Source organism: Nicotiana attenuata, unplaced genomic scaffold (assembly GCF_001879085.1).
Source record: "Nicotiana attenuata strain UT unplaced genomic scaffold, NIATTr2, whole genome shotgun sequence".
NCBI classification, from domain to species: domain Eukaryota; kingdom Viridiplantae; phylum Streptophyta; class Magnoliopsida; order Solanales; family Solanaceae; genus Nicotiana; species Nicotiana attenuata.
This window is the reverse complement of record NW_017672961.1, coordinates 112,778-134,682: the sequence shown is the minus strand read 5'-3', so window position 1 is coordinate 134,682 and position 21,905 is coordinate 112,778. Positions and strand designations below refer to the sequence as shown.

Genomic DNA, 21,905 nt, shown 5'->3' with positions numbered 1-21,905 from the left:
GAATGGGGGGGGGGGGGCTGCTTCTTCACCACTAGTGAGAAGAGAGAAAAAAAAAAAAAAAAGATACCCCTCTTATGGGAAGAGAAAACACCATTGTAAAGCTCTAAACCTCTTCATGGAGAGGCAGACCAAACAAATATTATCAATAAAGGTTTCTAATGCTTCTCCCCCTAATTCTGAGTTCTTATTTTAGTTTCTTTCATCTGGTCCAACGGATTATTACGATTTGCTATGATTATCCCGGGATTTATTTATATTGTTTTGTACTCGTAAGATGTGTAACATTTTTTGAACAAACATTTTCGTTGCGTTTTTTGGGCTTAATTCCGGTAATTTAAGCTCAATCCAACATGAAAACCAACTCTTGGTATAATAGGAAATATTATTAAAGACCTAATAAGATCCTCATCAATATGTGATCTTTTCTTTTCGTGAATTCCTTTATCCGATCCCGGTAGTTTAAACTATATTTTATATTTGTTTTAAGAAATCTATTAAGTAAGTAAAAAAATTAAATTTATCGATTATATGTGCATACATAGAACTAGCTACGGCAACAACAAGACATAGTACCAACAAGTATTATGGTGGAGTGGTAAGTACTCCTTCATCCTTGACCATAAGTATCGGGTTCGAGCCCTGGATGGAGTCGCCTTTGTTAGGGAGCGCTTTACTCCCCAATGCGGGACTTCCCGGCGCGAATTCCTAATTTAGTCGGACCCGAATACGGATACCGAATACTGGATGGGAAACCAAAAAAACAAGACGTAGTGCTAGTATTTAAAGTTGGAATGAAAATAATCTCATGATTTTTCTCCTCCATTTATTCATATTACACATAGTTCAAAAGAAAAACAAACATTACATACGAAAAACTTAATTCAAATGCACTCAAAAGTATTTTATAGATGTAGCATCAACTAACATTATTCACTCTTGAATTCCATAATAATTCATAATTAAGATAATATTTTTAGGCATTGCATCGCCACTCATAAGGATAAGGTATTTGAGGTGGTATAACAACTGGAACATATTTGCATGATTTACAGATCCAACCATCAGAACAATCACTGCTAGTAACACAATTTCTGTCACAAGTTATGAAATCTGTAAGTGGAAGTAATTTAATTTTCATCATCAGTTCATCTTGAGGCAAATCTCGTAACGCCATCACTGGCAGGCCTGAAAGATACGTAAACAAATATTGTCACAAGTGAGGCTTGCTCAGTTGGTAAAAGCACCTCTATCCACAACCGTTAGGTTCTGAGTTTGAGTCATGCCGGAGGGGAAGTGTAAAAACACTATAGATTTAAAAAAAAAAAAAAAAAAAGATGATAAGCTTTTAAAGGTGTGCATATAATTAACATTAGGCAAATTCAATATTGAAAACAGAGTGAAAAGTAAAGTCTTGTTTAAGAAAGAGCATAAGTTCACTTGGTACATGACCTTTTGAGCTCAATCTACCATAGCCCAAGGGCCAAATTCATGAAGTCGTCTTTGTTAAGTCAAAGTGGACAATATGTATCATTCACTTGTAGTGGCGAAGCCAGAATTTCCTCAAGGGTGTTTAAACTTGAAAGACGTAAAAAAAATTCTTCGATAAAGGGTGTTCAGCATATGTTATATACCTTTAAAACCTAATATTTCACCTATGTATGCAGTGTAATTTTTCGACAAAGGCTGGTCAATTTGACCACCCTTTAATACAGTGAAGATAGCACCGGCTAGCCAGTTTTCAGACTGGTAATTGAAAAATAACCAGCGTTTGCAAAGTCATTGAAAAATACCCACTATTTTGCTGCAACAAGGAAAGTTCCAGCATAATATATTGGAGATTGGAGCACCTGTGTATGAACTTCCAGCATATTATGCTGGACCAGTATATTATGCTGGAACTCCAGTATATTATGTTAGAAGTTCACATGTAAAAAATTCGAACTCTAGTATATTATGCTGGAATATTTTTCGGATTTTAGTGTTTTCGTTCAGATTTATTTTTACATAAAAATGATTAAATTTTAATTACTTTTGAGACTGTGACTATTTTTCAATTACCACTTAAAATCTGATTATTTTTTAATTTCACCCCCCTTCAATACATGTAGCTTCGACCCTGTCGACTTGAGAGGTGAAAAAAAAATGGTATTGGGTGCTAATTGTGTTTATCCACAAAAACTACTTAATTAACAAAACAAAAGTTAAAGTAATCGAAAAAGTTGGAAATATAACCTGTCATCGCCATGAAGATAGTGGTGAAGAAGACAATATATTTTAGCAATGACAATCCCACAGCCATGTTGAAACTTTCTTAAATTAACTTAATTATAGGTAGGACTCTATTTATAAACAATATTCTGAAATGAACTATTAATAAACATGTATCACATTTACATTATGTTATATTTTTTCTAATATTTATTAATTCTTTATGCTGATTGCAAATTGAATTGTGTGTATACACGAGTTGTGAATTGTGAATAATTTCTATTAACCTCACCTACCGCAGGCTCATTAGCAAATAAAAGATAAAAACTTAACATATAGTATATTTACACCAAACAATACTAACAAAAGATATTCTCTCTTAATAATAGGAAGATTGTTAAGTGTAGTAAAAATTACTTGCACAGGTTGTTTACATCATCGAAATAAATATATGACATATGTTTGCTAATAAACTATTATAATTTAATCATGATTAATTAATTCATATCCTCACCCTATTAAATCATTTAACCATGTAAGTTGATATAATTTGGTATAAACATTGGGTATCCGGTACGGTAAAGAAAACAAGTCTCTTTTATAATCATGTATTACAATTGATTTCCGTTAAAGATATTTACTCCTTTTATTTTCAATTTCTGAATAGGAAGTAGCAATCCGTTAGGTGGCTCACTTTTTTTTTTTTTATAAAAGAACTATGACGTCTTGTCCTTTATGAAAAGTTTATAATTGTAATTTTAACATTTTATTTTCTCTTATATTAGAAGGCACAGATGAGCTCTTTAAGTTGTCTGTGTCATCAACATATCTTAAAATCGTTTCTCATTAAAATATGATAAAATGACTTCTCTCACTAATAATAAGTGAAAGTTATATCATTGCAAATGTATCATATTGAAATATTTCTTCCCTTTTTTTAAAAAGAATATTTTGAATATATTTAGCTCAAGAAAACGACAAATGATACGAACCGAAAATAGTACTTGGGTGTATAAATTAAATAACTTTCAGGATTAATTGAGATACTCTGTACATTTCCATGGGTTCTTGGAGCAGATTGAGGCAACAACAACAATTGCATACTGTCCTCACTTGTATGTTTTTCAATTTTTAGGGAATAATGAAACTGGAAGATGTGTTTTGAACCAAACAATAGTTGAAAATTTGCAATTTTGACTGAAAACATTCTACTAGCATGGTAAAACAAAGATATGAAATATACATGCATTATAAGTTAATTGACGTAACGACTAGTGTAAGAGATAAGCATATTGGAAAATATAATTAATAATGATATTTCAGAAACTTATAAGCGTATTTGAGGAACCGATTTATTTGAGCAATACTATAAACCGCATAGCAATACAAATTATAGATCTCATTTGAAGACTTATAACGTATACAAGAACGACTTATAAATTGCAATAGGAGAATGTGATTTATACATCGATATGTTGAGGAATGTTGCGAGTCTACGACTTATACATTGCTTTTGAGGAATGCGGCACATACCCACATTTGAACAATGTGATTCATTGGTAAATCAATTTTGATTCTCTATTTACCAATAATGTGGAACTATTAACATGGTTAAAACAAATTGTTTGAAGCCGAGGTATAGTATGGTAGAAAGCGATTTATAAATGGAGAATGTGACTTATAATCGCAATCCAGGAATGTGACTTATAATCGCAATCCAGGAATGTGACTTATTAATCGATATTCAGAAATGCTACTAATAACTTGTAATCGAAGTGCGATATATAAATCGCAATTGGAGAGCACGATTTATAAATCGCACCATTCATCCATTGAGAATGCGAACAAATGCGATTACAACTATTGCAATTATGCTTCTCTTTCGGCTTTAGCACCAAAAGTTCATTTCGAAAACAACCAATAGAAGACTGACCTCCACCCTCAGAGGTCAACAGTCAACAACCTCCCCCCCCCCCCCTCCTCCCTAAACTCAAACACCTTTCTCAGGTTTTTAATAATATTCCTCCCAATTCCTAAAAATTCAATTCCACTCTCCGTTTTTTTTCTTAGTGAATTCAACAATGGTGAAATTCGAACTGGGTTACACGTTTTTGTTCCTTTTGATTATAGTTGGAAGGGCAAGTGGAGGAATTGAAGGGGTAATTAAAGTGAATTACAAATTTAGTGGTTCTGAACGGACTCTCAGTGCCCTAAAAGCCCATGATGATAAGCGCCATCTCAGACTTCTCGCCGGCGTCGACCTTCCTATCGGCGGCACCGGTCGTCCTGATTCCGTCGGGTCTGCCTTTTTTTCCCCATACCCGTAATTTTTGTATTGAGTGTGTACTTCAGGCTTATATACTTGTACTTTAGTGCATGTTATTTATACCTGTTACACATATATAGTCTAGTCTGTTAGTTTGATGTGTTGTACTTTGGACTTTACTGCTAGTACTGTTTTTTCCGTACAGTGCGAACAATATTTTCACCATCAGTGTAATTTAACCTGTTATAGTTAGTTGTTTGCCATTTATTATAGGCTATCAATGAATGCTTAATGATTAAAGTTACCTGCAATTACCTTCCAAGTGGCCTGATTGTGTAAATAATTCTTATACCGTCAGTGCACAAAACTTAAAACTCATAAATTGATTGTTTTGGTTTGTGGGAATAGGATCGGGTGTGCGAGTTTCTACCTAATTCATAGTAGTTAATTTGCCCAGATAAGCTACTTTGAATTACAGAGGGAAAAGAAATATTAACTTAAGGTTTTTTCTAAAGTTGAGTTGAGTTTAGTGGCAAAACTTGCTAGTCTTTTGTAAAACAGAAGGATAATAGTTGTGCCCAAGGGTGTGGTGTAAGAGACACGCGGAGACAAAATAAAAACTAGGTGATTCCTTCCTATCTGCCTAAGTCTTGGTGGGAGGTAATATTTGCCTGGTAGAAAAGTCAAGGTGCTCACAAGCTGGCCCAGACGTCACCGTCATCCAAGAAAAGAAAAAGAAAAAGAAGAATAATAGTTTGGATCACTGAATTTAGCATTCCAAATCTTTAGTGACCTATTGTATCGTTTTTGGAAGAGGGGAACATAATTCGTAATTCAATTAGTGAATTGTGTTAAGTCGGCACTTACTTGATGGTGGTTTTGCTTGCGTGTGAATTAAGTTGTACCTTACTCTAATGCTGAAGTGTAGCTGCTTGAGCATATAGTGGAAAAGCTACATGCTTTAGTTTATGGTAGCTCGTCATCTTACCGAAGGGCCAACTACCGGAGAATATATGTTTCCCTAGTAATGATATGATAGGCATATGTGTGTTTTTTTTAATGCATGAAAAGTTTTTCTTAAATATGTTAATAGATACTTGATTAGTGCTTTGCATTTTGAATTTCTTGTTGACTTCACGGAATATCCTGGAAGTTATTGGATGATTTAATTCATAAGTATGTAAATGTTTGGAAAAAGTCTTGTCATGTAGTGATATTAATTTTGAAGAAGATGGGTGATATCGAATAATCTTGTGCAGGTATAGAAGTCCATGGTTGAATAATAGTATTTCAGTGCTAAGGCTAACGAAATTGGTTCTTGAATAAATTGAAGAATGATCCATGTATTTTTTGTGCAAGTTTCAGTTTGACGCATACCAAATATTTTACATAACAAAATTCTCTGGAAAACCCTTACTGTTTTACCATATTGGGTCATTTTAGGCCTGCCATATAATTTTAGTCTGATTTTTAATGTATTATAGGCTTTACTATGCCAAGATTGGGATTGGAACACCATCAAATGCTTATTATGTGCAAGTGGATACGGGAAGCGACATAATGTGGGTTAACTGCATCGGATGTGATCAATGCCCCAGAAGAGGATATCATGGTGTACGTTTCTTATGTTTTTGATTGTATATCCTTATTCAGCTCTCTGTATATGCTTGCTCCCAGAAAAAAAGTAAAAGAAAAGATATCTGTCATGCTCTCTTCCTCCCTTCTAATCTAAATGTGTTTTTTGGGCAGCTGGAGCTAGCATTCTACAATCGAAAGGATTCTCTCTCTGGTAAATTAGTTTCTTGTGGACACCAGTATTGCAAGGATGTCAATAAGGGTTCAGTATCAGGATGCTACGGTAACACGTCATGTTTTTTTAGTGAAACTTATGGAGATGGAAGCTATAGTTTGGGCTACTTTGTGGAGGACATTGTTCAATATGACCAGGTTTCCGGTGATCTCCAAACTAAATCATCAAATGGAAGTGTAATTTTTGGGTAAGATATATGTTGGATGTACTCTGAGAACAAGAAAATTCGTCAATAGCTTGTTGAAATCATATAATTCTCAAATGAAACTTGATGTCTAGGTAGTTGAAGGGGAAGTCCTAGGAAGAACATGGTATCATCTTAGGAGTCCGTCGTATTCCGTTTTCAGTTTTTCTTATTGATGCCCGTATTGTCTTCTATATTCTAGAATTATTCACAATTTGATCTTGATTTGGCTTTATTTTCCTTCTTTTCAGAGCAGAAGTAAATTCAAACTTTACTTTTTTCAGCCTTCCAGGAATCTCGAGATATTTCTAGTGGGGCTGCAGGGGATAAGAAAGAGGGGAAGTAAAAGAGAGAAATGTCAGTTTCCTGGTTTAGCCTAAGAAGTAGGAGAGAGAGTTCTTTGATTGCACATTTCTCCACATTCTCTTTTCTTGATTTCATCTCTTGATTCACTTTTTTAATTCTCTAAAAGCAGAAACACAGGAATCTTATTTAATTGTCTCCTAATTTTACCAAATAACATAAGTGTTTCTCTAGAGGAGATGAAGAGAGGATTGCTAGGGGATACTCGGGGAAGTGAATCAAATAGTCCCTCTCTCCCTATGTGAACTAAATGCAGTCTATGTGACAGTGTCTTGAAAAACAGTCAATCTGTTGCTTTAGGTGATGCGAGGGTTCCTCACTTATTCTTCTCTGGTTGGAGTCTTTTGACTCTATGTTCACTGTTTCATGACTGCGTCTCAACCTTTTCTTTTTAAGTAGCAGTTCTCAGCTCCATTCTTGATAAAGTTCTATTTGGGTGCTTTCTTATCTTCTTTCTCCAAGTTATTGCTGAGTGCACGTGAAACGAGCTGCACCACTAGAACAATGTAGAAAATATTTCACCAGCCTAGATCTAATGACATTACGTTGCCTGATAATTTAAGATGCTTTCATTGTTTCCGGAGATTGGAAACAATGAAGGCATCCCCGTTTTGCCATGAGTTTTGCCAAAATAAATTTGGGATTTATTTTCAAAACTCATTTTGGCCATAAATTTTGCCCATATTTTGGCCAAATCCCAAATCCCAAATCCCAAAATCAGCTATTGAGCTGATTTTGGGCCAAAATCCCAAAACTTGGGAATTATATATATGTTTTTCCAAAATAAAGTTGGAAAATATGTTTTGAAAACGTATGTCCAAACACATTTTCATCTTCAAACCAAACTTCACCCAAATCAGATTTTTCAAAATAAATTTGGGATCTATGACCAAACTTAAATTATCTGGGTGGAGAATATTGAGTCTCTAGCTCAGGTTTTGAATTTTAAGGTTGGCGCTCTTCATAATGATTACATGGGCTTGTAGGAGCTTCAAACAAGGATCAACCAGAATGTTTTCCGGTACTGTGGAGTGTCTAAAAGTGACTTGAAAGTTTGAAATAAGATGCTTGTCCACAGGAGGCAAGGAAGTGTTTATTCAGAGCACACTATCAAGCATCCCTACATATTTCATGTCTGTTATATGCACTAGCTAATGTCACAGAAAAGCTGTAAAGAGTCCAACGAATTTTTTTTATGAGATTCTTAAGATGGGGCAAGAACATTCCAATAGGTGAGGCGGGAGATTGTTACATCTCCAAACTGATGGGTGGGCTTGGGGGTTAAAGACTTAAGGATTTTCAATAAGGCCTTATTAGGGAAATGTTTAAGAAGGCTTGGGATAGAAAAGAATGCTCTATGGAGAGAGGTGATAGTGGAGAAATATGGGGTTATGGAAGGGGGCTAGAGGACCAAAATGTCACTATGCCTTTTGGATATGGCGTATGGAGAAATATATTCCAAGGGGTGAGAAGAGTTCAACAGTAATGTGTCTTTAAGGGTTGGGAATGGCAGGAGGGTAAGCTTTTGGGGACATAGGTGGAAGATTGGGAGGTGACAGAATGCCAAAGCCTGGTTAAACACAAACAAAGCAATTTACAGGATTTCCGTAATGTTTGGAGGCACGGGTCGAGGAATAGTGGTGCTTAGTCTGAAAGTCTTATTGCGAGAAGCTATTGGTTTGAAAGAAGTTTGCATAGCCTTACCTTTTGGTTTGGATTCCTAAGATGTTCAGAAACTTGCACTTTTTTACCTGGTTAGCAGCAAGAGGGGCGATCTTGACAGTTACGAATCTCAGGAAGAGGAAAATTTCCAACATCAGTTGGTGTTATATGTCTATGGGCTCCGGTGAAGACGTACCATCTTCTACATTGTCTGGTAATATCTCGTTTATGGTGGGAACTTCTGAGATGGTTTGGTGTACTTTAGGTGATAGTGAGTCACTGTGAAAGAAATGTTATTCAGTTGGAATTTTGGTAAAAGGAGGATAAGACGGAGGTCATGGAGGGTTTGCCCCACTAGCACTAATGTCGGTCATTTGGAAAGAGGGAAATAGGAGAGCTTTTGAAGGGGTAGAGATTGGTTTCGCACCGTTGAGGAATAGCCTTTTATCTGCGTTTCGGTGCACCCATGAGGTACCTTTATGTATATAAGGTTGGGTGTTCTTTCTAGAAAATCACATTTCTTTTTTTGTAGGTTTTCTACCTTTTGGTATACTTCTTGTACACGGGCTTGTTATCTTCTTTTTGTTTTGAAACTGTTGAACATTCTTATTTGGACCCCATGATTGTGCTTTTATTGGGTTGGGATCAGGTGACACATTTTCTATTAATTCGTTTATTGCATTTCCTCCTCTTTTTCTCTTGGGGTAAGTTTATTGACGTTCTTCCTCTTGTACGCGCAGGTGTGGGGGTACACAGTCTGAAGATCTAACTTCCTCAGATGATGCTCTTGATGGGGTTCTGGGATTTGGGAAATCAAATACATCCATGCTTTCTCAGCTGGCTTCATCTGGAAGAGTGAAGAAAATGTTTGCACATTGCTTGGATGGTGTGAATGGTGGTGGTATATTTGCCATTGGGAACGTTGTTAAACCAAAAGTAAACATGACAGCATTAGTACCAAACCAGTATGTGAATTGTCCTACTAGGTTCTAATTTATTTTAGTAGTTTTAATGCATATCTTCTTGTTGGCTTTTAATATTTCAACCACCAAACAATTTTAAATGGTCCAATGTCTGCCAGTAGCATTTTCCTAGGAGACCAATTCTTTTAGTTTATTACTTTTAAGTCTTCAACTTAAATTTTGAAGTTATGTCTGTCATTGATTTGCCTCATTTCAGAACCTAGCTTTCTCTTTCAGGGCTTTGATGAGACACCTTCCTTATTCCTATTCATCAGAGAAGAAAAATAGAGGAGCCCTTATTTTACCATAATTTTGCATCATAGTTTCTATTTAGGGATTCCGAGTATATAATTTATATCGATTTTGAGTAATATCTAGGGACTTGTAAAACTCTTTTCCTGGAACTGGCTTATTCTCAGACATCCTGTTCTACTGGAAAATATAATTAGTTAAGTCATTTATTTTTGTCTATCCTCTGAGTCCTGATGTCTTGGTTCCCTATTTAGAGTCAGAATGACAGAGTTATAGGATGTAAAATTTAGCTCTTCAACTACTCTAGAGAGGGTCCTGTCTGTGATAGAATACAACAACAACAAAACCAGTGTAATCCTACAAGTGGGGTCTGGGGAGGGTAGTGTGTTCGCAGACCTTACCCTTAAAACATGAATTATCTGTATGGTGAACAATGAGCTTGATTCATACATTTATTACTGTTGAAGATATAATTAAGTAAATAAGAATGTACGTTCCATTTAACAGCCTAAACTTTTAGATGAGATAGTCACACGCTTCAACATGATATTAGGGCAGGCAAGAGGTCTTGCTTTCAAGTCTCACTACAACCAATTGTCAAAAGAATTTTCACGTGCTTGGCCCATAAAACATATAATCAGGTCCGCACATGAGGAGGCGTTGAAAACATATTTATTGAAATAAATGGTACTCTCTAACAACTTAAGAATTTAGATGATATGGTCACACACTTCAACAAAAAGATGAGTTAATATGGGGCAGTAGTCCTAATTGCTTTTGCTATATGTCTTTGTGTATGTTTTCATTCCTGCAAGTAGATTCATTGTGGTCGAATAATTCTTGTGTGAGTAGAGTAGAGAGCTATTTCACTAAAAGAACTTATAGCTGTGGTCGAATAATTCTTGTGCGTCATTAAATATTCTTCTATTGTGAACCATGTTCCTATGTTCCTTCCGAGGAATGCCCTCTTAACTGGAACTATTTCATGGATCTCAAAATCTCCTATACGTGCAAATAACAATAAATGAACTCACTTGATATAGCTTCAGTTATTAGCATAGTCAGTACTTTTACCTTTTTTTGGGTTAATCTCTCTGTATATCCATCATATAACTTATCTATTAAAAAACTCTCATACAACTGGTCTTCCCGGAAAATTTCACGTCTTTCCAGGTCTTGTTTTGTAATTCAGCATCACATATTCTCTGCCCTATACTTCGGCATATCAAAAAGAGTTTAATGTTTCATACTGACATGATCCTGAAATAACTTAGGCAACACTACAATGTCAATATGACAGCCGTTGAAGTTGGTTATCAAATTCTAAACTTTTCTGCTGATGTATTTACAAATGGAGAGAACAAGGGAGTTATAATTGACAGTGGAACAACCTTGGCTTATCTTCCTGAGGTGATTTATGGGCCACTAGTGAAAAAGGTAGCCAGCTATCTCCCTTGCTCCTTTTTGGAGGTCAATTAGTTTCTTAAATGAATCATAAATGTTGGAATTTGAATTTCAGATGTTAATATCTAAAAGTTTGAAACATTTGTATCCTTTTAATTATTGTTAGATACTCTCCTGGCAACCTGATCTGAGATTACGTACAGTTCATGATGAGTATACGTGCTTTGATTACTCTGGAAGGTATGGTGCATGCTGAGGGAACTTAGTTGTTTGCTGTGTCTATAGATGATATGAATTTGTTTTATTCTTTGTATTTTGTTCAACAGGTAGATACTTCATGCTTCATGCTTGTTTATCCAGAAACAGTGGCATTTGGAGTTGTTCTGCTCTTACATTTATATTGTACTTTTTGAGATATAATTTATATAGATGTGAAATTGTTTACCATTCTATCCGATTAAAAAGATATCGACTACCATTTTCATCTCAAGATAGAACTGTCACTTCATAATTACGTTAATGCCAAATAGATTATCTAAATTAGTGGAAATAGGACGAAAATGGATGCAATGTTCAATTTTACTTCTACCTTTCAGTCTTGTAACCTGATCTATTTGTAGTCCAATAATTTGCCTGAATTTTTTTAGCACTTCTGGGGTACTAGAATAGCTATCATTTTTCATTGTATATTGATCTGTAGAACATGCACCCACTTGATATAAGCTGCTGCGGCATTTAGTTATTTCATCTTGACTGTTTCATCACTAGTCAAGAAAGAAAAAGGAACTAAAGATAAGAGAAAAGAATCTGCTAATATGTAGGACTCATTCACCCCAGTGGTCAATGCTGAGATGAACTATGTTAATAAACCAGATCCTTAATTTTCTTTTTCTTGCTTTATTTCCTTTTCTTTATATGTACCACTTCGTTCTTGATTGTTTCTCTTCCGTCTATTACAGATTCCCGAGCCCTTCAGATTAACTGATTTGAATGTAACTTTTGCTTCCTACTTGCAGTGTTGATGATGGATTCCCTCAAGTTTATTTTCATTTTGAAAATTCTGTTTCTTTAAGAGTTCGTCCACATGAGTATCTATTCCCCTATGTAAGTATCTTATCTTTTGCAAATCATCTTTTTAGCCAGTAAAAAAGTATCAATTTTTCCTTTTCCTGGTTTAACTTAGTAATTTTATGACTTTTGGAGTCTTGTCTATTTAGAATGGAGTTGGCGAGTAATTATATATGTAAAAATTGTAAAGCTTAAAATCAAACGTATGTGTTTGCTTAGGTTTTGGTGCAACATGACCTTGGCTAATTTGTTAGAAGCCCAAGACGCGATTGACTTTCTTAGCTTCTACCATTTTGTGCAACCTGTAATGACCCCAATCTTTTGGATATACTTTTGAATGGCATTCTCTTTTTTACAGTTTACATCAATAAAATTTGCGATCTTATGTATCCAAAAAAAAAGTGTAGCAGTTGTCGGGCCATAACAAATTGTTGGAAGGATAGTCTGCCAATTCTTTAGCATTGAATAATTATAAAGCAGTAGATGTGCATTTGTTACTTAGCTGCGAAATAGGTGGCAACTTCCCTTTTATCATCTGGACATATTTGAGTTTTATGATGTCCCAGCAATCTAGGCAGATTCCATGGTTCAATCTTTTTCCTATGTAACTACTGAAAATGAAAGCAAATAATTACTCTGAAGCATAGGTTCATATGAAACTTCTGCTGACATACTACAACAAAAACAACAACAACAACAACAACATGCATCAAGCCCAAGCTTGTTGGGGTCGTCTGTTGACATCCTCTAAGAAATTTTTCCATCCTCCAAATCATTATTGCTACAATGATCTTCACCAATCAAAAAAGAAAGTCAATAATCAATCTTAAGAAAATGGACTTTGGACCTAATTTAATCTGCAAAATTAGCTCGTGAGGTGAGGAATTCTCCATGATCATATGAGGAGACAACAACATATTCCCTCAACAATGTGGGACACTTAAATTCCCCTTCCCCGTATGCTCAAGTTTGGACATTTGGAGGGCTGCATATGATTTTGGCCAAATATGGACTAAAGCAACCCAAAAAATTAGCTCGTGACGTAAGGAGACAACAACTCACTCCTTGAACTTAACAAATGTCAAAGAGAGATGAGTAAAATATAGATATATGCTCGTCTTCTTAACTAAACAATCATCTTTCCTGATTTTAAGAAAAGTTTCTTCTTATTACTGCACTACTTGAAGAAAGTAGTTCTGGTTATGATCTAAGTAGCTTGGACACGGGTGCGGGTGTCCGACACGGGGATCCTTCGAGATGTAAATTCTAAGATTCCGGGATACGGATCCTAGTACGGATACGGATGCGGGGATTCGGCTAAAATTAATTCAAAAAAATAAAAATATCTCTAAATTATGAGAAATTTTACGTATAGCTTGTAAAGTGTAGATTTCTTTTTTATTCTCTAGTTGTAGATAAGTAAATGATTAATTTCCTAGATAAAGTATGCTATTTTCTTCAAATTTATCCTAGTTTTGGTTCTGATTTTGGGAACCAAATTGTATCTCGTCTCGAATTTTTCTGTCCGACGTAGTCAAAGTACCCAAAATTGTTTGATCGGATCCGGTACGGATCCCATACCCACACCCATACTAGTGTCGTGTCGACGGAGGTGAGGCATCTAAACTGCCATGTCGGAGCAACTTAGGTTAGGATATACCACTAGACGACATGCTGTGAATGTAATGTGAAGGACATCGAAGCAGCATATATCCAACAAACTAGCAGAAAATGGGCGAGCTTTGAAGTCCTTTAACCAAATTATATCCTCATATGTTCAGAGCCAAAGTTTGTTGCCCATGTTTTCTAAGGTGTAAGCATGTATTCTCCTCTTTTTTGGGGATAATGACATGTAATCTCTTGTTTTTACTCTTCTTTTTTTCGATGATTCATTAAAACCTCTTTTTCTGCAATCTCAACCTCAAAATTTGCAAAGTGTTTACAAATGGAGCTTCTTGGTCTTTAGAGAGGTTCTTGGCCCTTTGCAGTATTCCTTCTCTGATGTCAGCTATTGAATCTTTTAGTACTTATGAGTATCTTGTTTTAATATCTGGCTTAATGCATTTTAAGATAGTTTCTCTTTTGCTTTTTATAGATTGTAAGATTTTGAAATTGCAACATTATATGCTCTGTATGATTATGTTGGATGAACACTAACTTAGCAGGAGATGTTCATTACATCGGTGAGTTGGTTTAGTTTAGATAATGAGTTTGTATTATTATGACAGGAGGTAATTTTTGAATTGAAATTGGTTGCCACCCAGTTTTTCTTTGAATTCAGCATTTATAGTTAGAAATCTTCACTCACCAAGTCATCTGAAGTTGGAAGCTATCGCCTTCCGAGTCAAAGCTGAGATTGCTGTTTCAGGGATTCTATTTTTACTGCTGTGCCTTTTATCTCCTATCAAATTGGGTGGTGAAAGTAGTAATATTTGGCGAATCAAAGTGGGATTGTTTCTTTTCTATATAATTGCCCCTCTTTCCACCTGCCATTTCATTTCATTGTTGGTCATGCTTATTTATTTTTGTTTGAACACGAGAGGATATTTGATTTCTGCACGTTTTTTAGGAAGATTTATTTTGCATTGGATGGCAAAATAGTGGTAGTCTATCTCGGGACAAATGGAACCTCACGGTTTTTGGAGGTGTGTTTTTCCTACTTATGTTTATTTCGTTTTGATTGCAAATGCCAAGAGTATCAAATTGTTCAATTGCCTTTGAACTGGGGAATATTTAGGTTTAATTTTCCCTTCAGTTTGGCTGCAGAGGAGTAATAACTCCGGAGTACTTCTATGGTTGCCGTTGTTGACTGCTTCTTTAATTCCTTTGTTCTGTATTTTTCTTTCACTTACGTATTTCTGTCATTCTCCTATTAGGTTGAACGGCTAATAATTGGACGTTGATGACGTACTTAGGCTTGTGTTTTTTGCACACTGTTGATGTCATTTTGCAACATAAAGCATCCCAATGTTTTGGGGAACTCATGCTCTTTAAACATCCATCATTATCAACATCATCAATTTCGCTAGCTAACTAATGAATGGGAGACATTCACCTGTAGCCATATCACTTGTTTTGCTTCATGGTTACAGAAAAGATTGGTGGAAAGAGAATGCCCACATATGAGATCTAAACTGCTGTCTATTGTAAAACCTGCCAACTATTGATATCTTAAACTAGCACTATTTTGCAAAGGGAGCTATCTCAAATTTATTCTTCTTCCGTCCCAATTTTTGGCGGTATTTCTCTAGACATAGTATTCAATAAAGAATTGAGACTTTTGATACATAAGCTAAATGTGCATAAAAAACCAAAAACTACCTTTAGTACCAAATTGTTTCTTTGCATCAAGTGGGGTCTACAACAAGATTTTTCTTTTTGAGACTGACCAAAAAAAAAGAGTGCCAAGCAAATTAGATTCAGGAAATAAGTATTTTGACATTGTATGGAGTAGTCCTTGTCCATTTGAGTGTACTGCATTTAACCCTGGGTGTAAGTCAAAGTGGTACAAAACCTGGTTTTTGGTTCAGACCAGGTTCTCTTTCAATTCCTTTTACAGTATTTTCTTTTGTTAATTGCTGTGATAATCTGATTAAAAATGCATGTGAGTTCTTTTAATCATGCTCTTATGTCTCCTTGGATCTGTTTGAACTTGAAGATAATATTTGCGGTAAACTTCTGGTTGTGCTTGCAGATTTGGTTCTCTCAAATAAGCTAGTCTTGTATGATCTTGAGAAGCAGGCTATTGGTTGGACTGAATATAACTGTAAGTTGTATCAGTTTGATAGCTAAAATTATGTATTGATATATTGCATTTGATGTTATGCTTCTCTTCTGTGTTAACTTTTGTTGAATTTGAGCGACTGCGCCCATCCTGAAGAATTTTTCTCCAATCAGGGTAGTTTATCCATTGAGTAATCTGCTGGTCAAAAGATAAACAATTTTAGTGTTGCGGATTTTTAGCTTCTTTTTGTTTTTGGGAAATTTTGCTACTCAAGTGTTCATGTTATGATAAGTACCGCGAAGAGAAAAATAATCATGCCTTTTGAGTTTTGACAATGGGATGTTGGTAATAGTATACTTTCCCTCATTTCTCTAGGTTGTCCCTGGTATAAATGGTCTCATTACATTACGATGATGATGCTTCCTGGATCTGATAATGTAATTGAAATTTGACGTAGAACCTGGCTCTTTCAATTGACCTGAATACACATGATATCTCGAAGTCAGTTTCAATATGATGAGTGCCCCTGCCACTACAGAGATCATTATCTCTAGTAATATCATTAATTCCTTTACATATGAACAAACTGAATGATGCTGTCAGTTGCTTGAAATTTTGAGTTTAAAGAGAGACTATTATATTGTTGCCTCCACTGTTCAGTCTCAATGTTAACTCATCAAAATCTTATCGTGGTTTATTACAGGCTCATCGAGCATTGGATTGAAGGATGAAATTACTGGATCAGTACATTTAGTAGGTGCTCACTCTCTGTCAGGTGCTTCTAGTTTGACTGCTCAAATGGCTCTAACCTTCTTGTTATTAGTAGCTCTGCTGCACCATTCTCTATTTAATGGGCAGAGCTGACACGAATATTAGCTCCTGGTACTCAAATCGGGATAGGAAGCGTTTAATATTGAAAGGGATTCTTCAAGTATTGACACAGCAAAGCAATTCACTGAATGTCAAGTAGGGTGTGCATATTTTACATACAGGATTGGCTGATGATAGGAAAACTAAAATACTGAACACGGGACGGTGCCTTTTTGTTTGTTTTATAGAACAATTACTAGACCACTCCATTTTTGCATGAAGTTGGGTTGTACGTTACAAAATGCATAATGTAAATAGATCTCTGTATATATATAGTTTAATTTTGATCCTCAGGTTTCTTGACAAACTAAACACTTTTTGTTGTTGAGTTGTCTTCTTATGATATCTTACTTATAGTTTGAGTTGTTTGAACATTCTTTTCTGGTATAAACTGCATTATGCTTAATGGAATTGAGTCGTGACCCCTGAGTAGGGGTAAGGTCTGCGTACACACTATCCTCCCCAGGCCCCACTTGTGGGATTCCACTGGGTCGTTGTTGTATTTGTTGTTTGAAATTAGGCCGTGACAAACACAAGTTTTACTGCATTTTACAGAAAATCCCATACCATGTCATAGCTTGTCAACCGATCAACTAGGTATCCACGCCACGGCACAGCCCTACCCACAGCTGCAACTACTACTGCTGGCGCTTTAAAAGACTCAGATTCTAAGGGTGCTACTGAAAACTTTTTTTAGGTCCTGTGATAGCGAGGTGTAAGCCTCGAAAGCTTTTGGTGTTTCGGTAGGGCGAGCAGCCCTTGAACCAAAAATGTGATTGTGCAAGTGAGATGATCATAAGTACAAGTTAGGCCTGCTAACTTGATCTGGATTTGGGTCAGTAAATTTTCGAATTTTACTCCCTCGGACTGTAGGAGGTTACGGGTTCGAGCCGTGGAAACAACCGCTTGTAGAAATACAAGGTAAGGTTGCCTACAGTAGACTTGTGGCTCTGAACCCCACACATAGCGGGAGCTTAGTGTACCGGGCTGCCCTTTTCTTTTAATCCCTCGGACTTCACACATAGCTGAAGGTTGAATAGTGACCTACCCTTTGCCATTGGATAGATCTTACTCATGTAATTCTTGGACATTGGCACTCGATTTTTCCACTAAAAAGTACTTCAACAAAGAGATAACTTTCTGTGACATAAAGTCTAGCAGCATTAAGTCTATCTCACAAAATACCTTGACCAAGAAATAAATACATAAAAAGTGATGGCTTAATGATGTATATATTCCATTATCTAGCAGTCCTGAATGTGAGGTCAATCATATCATATCACACATTATGTGTTATAGTATTATTGAATACATTATTGAAAGATGTATATATGGGGGTGGGGGGGGGGGGGGGGGTAATAGAAAAGACTACTCATGACTCATGATGCCTTAGCTAGAGCTTATCTGGCCAACATTTTTTGGCATGATAAGTATGGTTGGTAGCCCCTAACAAAAGTTTAATAGGGATGAGACATGTGTCATAATTGTGGCATATGTTACTAGATATACGTGTAAAGAAAAAATGTCAAATTTGCTATTGTACTAAATGAAATTGAGTAATTTTGCTTTTCGTTAAACTTTTTGATCTGTTATTAACTTTCCCTAAGAAAAAAGTCTCATTTTTTTTCTCGACATTAAAGCCAACCTGAGGATATTTTAAACCAAAGTTAGAAGTTGAGGTATAAATTTGGATATTTTTCTCTCTAAGTAAATATGTGGAATCCGCCTACTTCACTAGGGAGTTGTGTTGACGACAATGGCAAATATAAGACGATTTGCTAATCTATCTATATCTATATCTATCTATCTATATTATTATAAAAGTACGAATGTTAAAATGCTAAATGTTAATCGACGAATATATCCTTAAAATTTCAACTGACTTTTATACCCCTAAAATACTAAATTATTCCTTCCTAAAAATAATTTATATTGGATAAAATTGTAAATTTGTAATATTCAACTTTACCTAATTTGATATTAACTACAATGTAAGCTCAAATTCGGTGGATCAGCCTCAACCATGAATTGAAATCGTTTATGTTCAAACTAAGTTTGGTATAGGACTTCTATTTGAAAGACATTACTACTCTTACGTTAATTATATTTAATTCCATCAAGGATTCGTCTTCTAAAATTGGTACGCTCAAAATAAATATTTCTGCCTCCAAGTTGCAGTAGAAACATGTGTGTTACCTCTGTAAAAGATAAATTTCATATTTATAGTTGCAATTGCCTAGAATTAATAGGTTTTTACTATTGTGCTGATGATATTTAACTTTCAATTCAATAACTTACTTTCACCTTGTCTTTCTTTTGTTACAGATAGCAAATCTATGTCATAAATTTGATGAGAAGATTTTAGATATCACCAAGAATTTCGAGAAATTAATAACAGATCTGTAAAATATATTAAAATTTTACTGCTAAAACTCTTTGATTTAACACTTTAACGGCAGAGATAGCGGTATTAAACATTAAATTTTCTTCTTAATTATGGGTTTGGCAATTGAACTATCACTACTTCTTCGTTATGCCCATTGTGACGGCTTGGAATAGGATAAAGATAAAAAGTGGATTATACTTACGTTTAAGTCGATGCATATATATATATATATATATATATATATATTTCTAATAATCTAACTGTTTGTTTCTACTTTTTCATGCCTAAACCATAACCACAAGAGGAAGATGCGATCTCCCTAGATTATTTCACATTGACTTCCATTTGCAGATATTAAAACATTGATCTTAATCTCTTGGGAGTCACTAAAATTTCTTTACAAATCACAGAGGGAGCCAAATATAATGTCGTTAGATTATCAAGTGGAAGATTCATGTGCATCAATTCTTACTCTTATCATAAAAAATTGATTAAAGATCTACGTGCAACACACGTAGCATAGAAACTAGTTAACAATAAAAGAGTATAAATAGACCAATAGTACATGGAGAAATTTGAACGTTTTCTCATATTTAAATTAAAATAGAGGTAATAATCATGTTTTTAAACTAACTTGATTAGCAAAAGACTAAGAAGATGTTTGGCGAAGCTTATAAGCTGGTCAAACAGGCTTATAAACACTTTTTGGTTTGGTCACCCCAACTTATGACTTTTTAGCTGANATTAAATTTTCTTAACTTTCTTTACTATTTCCATTATTCGTAGTTCATATTTTTTTTTTTTACATTTTGTTTAATTTATAATCTTTTGTAAAGTTTTAAAGGATATTTTAGTCATTTTAATAAAAGAATTATTTATCAGTTTTTTTCTACCAAACACATCAATTGCTTATTATCAGTTTCAGTACATCTAGCCAAACACGTAAATGCTTATTTAAAAAAATCAGTTTTAACACTTAAAAATACTTTTCAGCACTTCAAGTTAATCAACTATTTACAACCAGCTAATCCAAACGGCTCTAAGAAATCCGACATTTTGGTAAAAATGGCGTGGGGTAGCCACTATTTAAGGTGATATTTATTTTTTATCCAGCAATTCTAATGTTGAGCAAAAATAGCCACTACTCTATTAAATTTAATATGAAAAGATATTTTTATCCTTTCTTCCATTGCTTTTCTTCCCAAATCCTCGCTTCTCTCTGCATCGAATACATTGGCTCTGATTTCTTGATTTTACAACTTGAATTTTTGTTTTGGATCACAGACTTGCTGCACCAGACAAAACAAACACACACACACACATAACAAAAACGAGCAATGCATATCATGTTTCTTTGAAACTTAATTTTATTGCAGAATTAACATCCGATACTTAACATTTGGTGTAGAACTTGCTTTTTAACAATGCATCAAACATTGTTTATTTCTGAGTATAAACAATATTTATGCTGAATTCACAGGTAGCCCTGAAGTTAGAGTTCCAAGTTCAAAATATAAGGACATGTAGTCCTGAACTTAGAGTTACAAGTTCAAAAGTTAAGGACATGTAGTCCTGAACTTAGAGTTACAAGCTCAAAAACTAAGGACACGTAGTCCTTAACTTTGACTTACAAGCTCATAAATTAAGGACAGTTAGTCCTGAACTTACAGTAACAATCTCATAAGTTAAGGACACTTGGTCATGAACTTAGAGTTGGAAGTTCAAAAATTAAGGACACTTGGTCCTTAACTTAGAGTTACAAGCACAGAAATTAAGGACAGGTAGTCCTGAACTTCGAGTTCCAAGTTCAAAAGTTAAGGACAAATAGTCCTAAACTTAGACTTACAAGCTCATAAATTAAGGACAACTAGTCCTGAACTTATAGTAACAAGCTCATAAGTTAAGGACACTTGGTCCTGAACTTTATGAGCAGAAGGGTATTTTCGTCCGGGCGCGTAAAGTTTATTAAAGCAGTGGCTAAAGACTAAAGACATTTTAAACAGTGACTTAAAAGTAGATATATATCTTATTAGTGGCTAACTGTACACTTGGGCCGACATTTGGTTGTGCTGAATGGTTTATCTTATTGGACAAAGTAATATGACCCATGGAAGGGACAAAGATGGTCAAGCCATAGATAAGATAGGGAAATCTATACTAAATGCTCATAGAATCCAAAATAATTACCCATATGAAAGTTTTCTACAAAACCTACCTATTCAGCCGAAACATTTTATCCAACCTACCCATTCCGTTTTGCCTTTTGATTTGTTTTCTCAGTGCTAGCTTAATCTAGTGAAAAACATTCCCTTTACCCTTTGAAGTGCAAAATGCCAGAGCTTTCTCTTTAAATAACCTATGAAATCCAGTTGACCCCGCTATTTTTCATGTAATCTCGTCACTTTTCTATCAAAATCTCATGATTGCTCGGATTTTGCACTTCATATTTTTTGCTGAAATTAAAATTTCACAGATTTTCTTAGTCTTTTTCCAAAATTTCAAATATATGATTTTTCAACTTGAAGATTTTGATATTAGATTTGAAGTGGGTGTATATTGCTTATAGTACCTCCGAGAAATCTTCCCAGATCTGAATGTTTATGTGTATTTGAATATCTACTATTGTCGGGCTTGAAGCTCTTGAATTTAAAATTTTTATTTTGAAGATTACTTATTTGGTGCAAAGTGGGTGTTATTAAATATTGCTTATAGTACCTTCTTGAAGTTCATACTGAAATTTGATTGT

General features: G+C 34.9%; 2 protein-coding genes across 2 annotated transcripts; one reads left to right on the top strand and one right to left on the bottom strand.

Moving 5' to 3' along the window:
* Nucleotides 1-779: 779 nt before the first annotated feature.
* Nucleotides 780-2,330, bottom strand: LOC109215033 (fruit-specific protein-like). Its single transcript, XM_019379039.1, has 2 exons — nucleotides 2,233-2,330; nucleotides 780-1,185 (listed from the first exon to the last, which is right to left on the bottom strand). Exons 1-2 carry the CDS (start codon nucleotides 2,297-2,299, stop codon nucleotides 974-976), a joined length of 279 nt encoding a protein of 92 aa, XP_019234584.1. The 5' UTR covers nucleotides 2,300-2,330; the 3' UTR covers nucleotides 780-973.
* Nucleotides 2,331-4,126: 1,796 nt separating this feature from the next.
* Nucleotides 4,127-17,111, top strand: LOC109215034 (aspartic proteinase-like protein 2). The gene is made up of 10 exons (XM_019379040.1): nucleotides 4,127-4,507; nucleotides 5,959-6,088; nucleotides 6,224-6,471; nucleotides 9,234-9,458; nucleotides 10,982-11,144; nucleotides 11,278-11,351; nucleotides 12,128-12,215; nucleotides 14,749-14,824; nucleotides 15,874-15,945; nucleotides 16,607-17,111. Exons 1-10 carry the CDS (start codon nucleotides 4,290-4,292, stop codon nucleotides 16,765-16,767), a joined length of 1,455 nt encoding a protein of 484 aa, XP_019234585.1. The 5' UTR covers nucleotides 4,127-4,289; the 3' UTR covers nucleotides 16,768-17,111.
* The last annotated feature ends 4,794 nt before the right edge of the window (nucleotides 17,112-21,905 follow it).

Bases quoted from the DNA above. Each gene is read 5' to 3' on its own strand.
- LOC109215033 (XM_019379039.1), bottom strand. From the start codon at position 2,299: ATGGCTGTGGGATTGTCATTGCTAAAATATATTGTCTTCTTCACCACT. The intron at 1,186-2,232 runs GTTATATTTCCA...CGTATCTTTCAG, and splicing joins TATCTTCATGGCGATGACAG to GCCTGCCAGTGATGGCGTTA.
- LOC109215034 (XM_019379040.1), top strand. From the start codon at position 4,290: ATGGTGAAATTCGAACTGGGTTACACGTTTTTGTTCCTTTTGATTATA. The intron at 12,216-14,748 runs GTAAGTATCTTA...CACGTTTTTTAG, and splicing joins ATGAGTATCTATTCCCCTAT to GAAGATTTATTTTGCATTGG. The intron at 14,825-15,873 runs GTGTGTTTTTCC...TTGTGCTTGCAG, and splicing joins GAACCTCACGGTTTTTGGAG to ATTTGGTTCTCTCAAATAAG.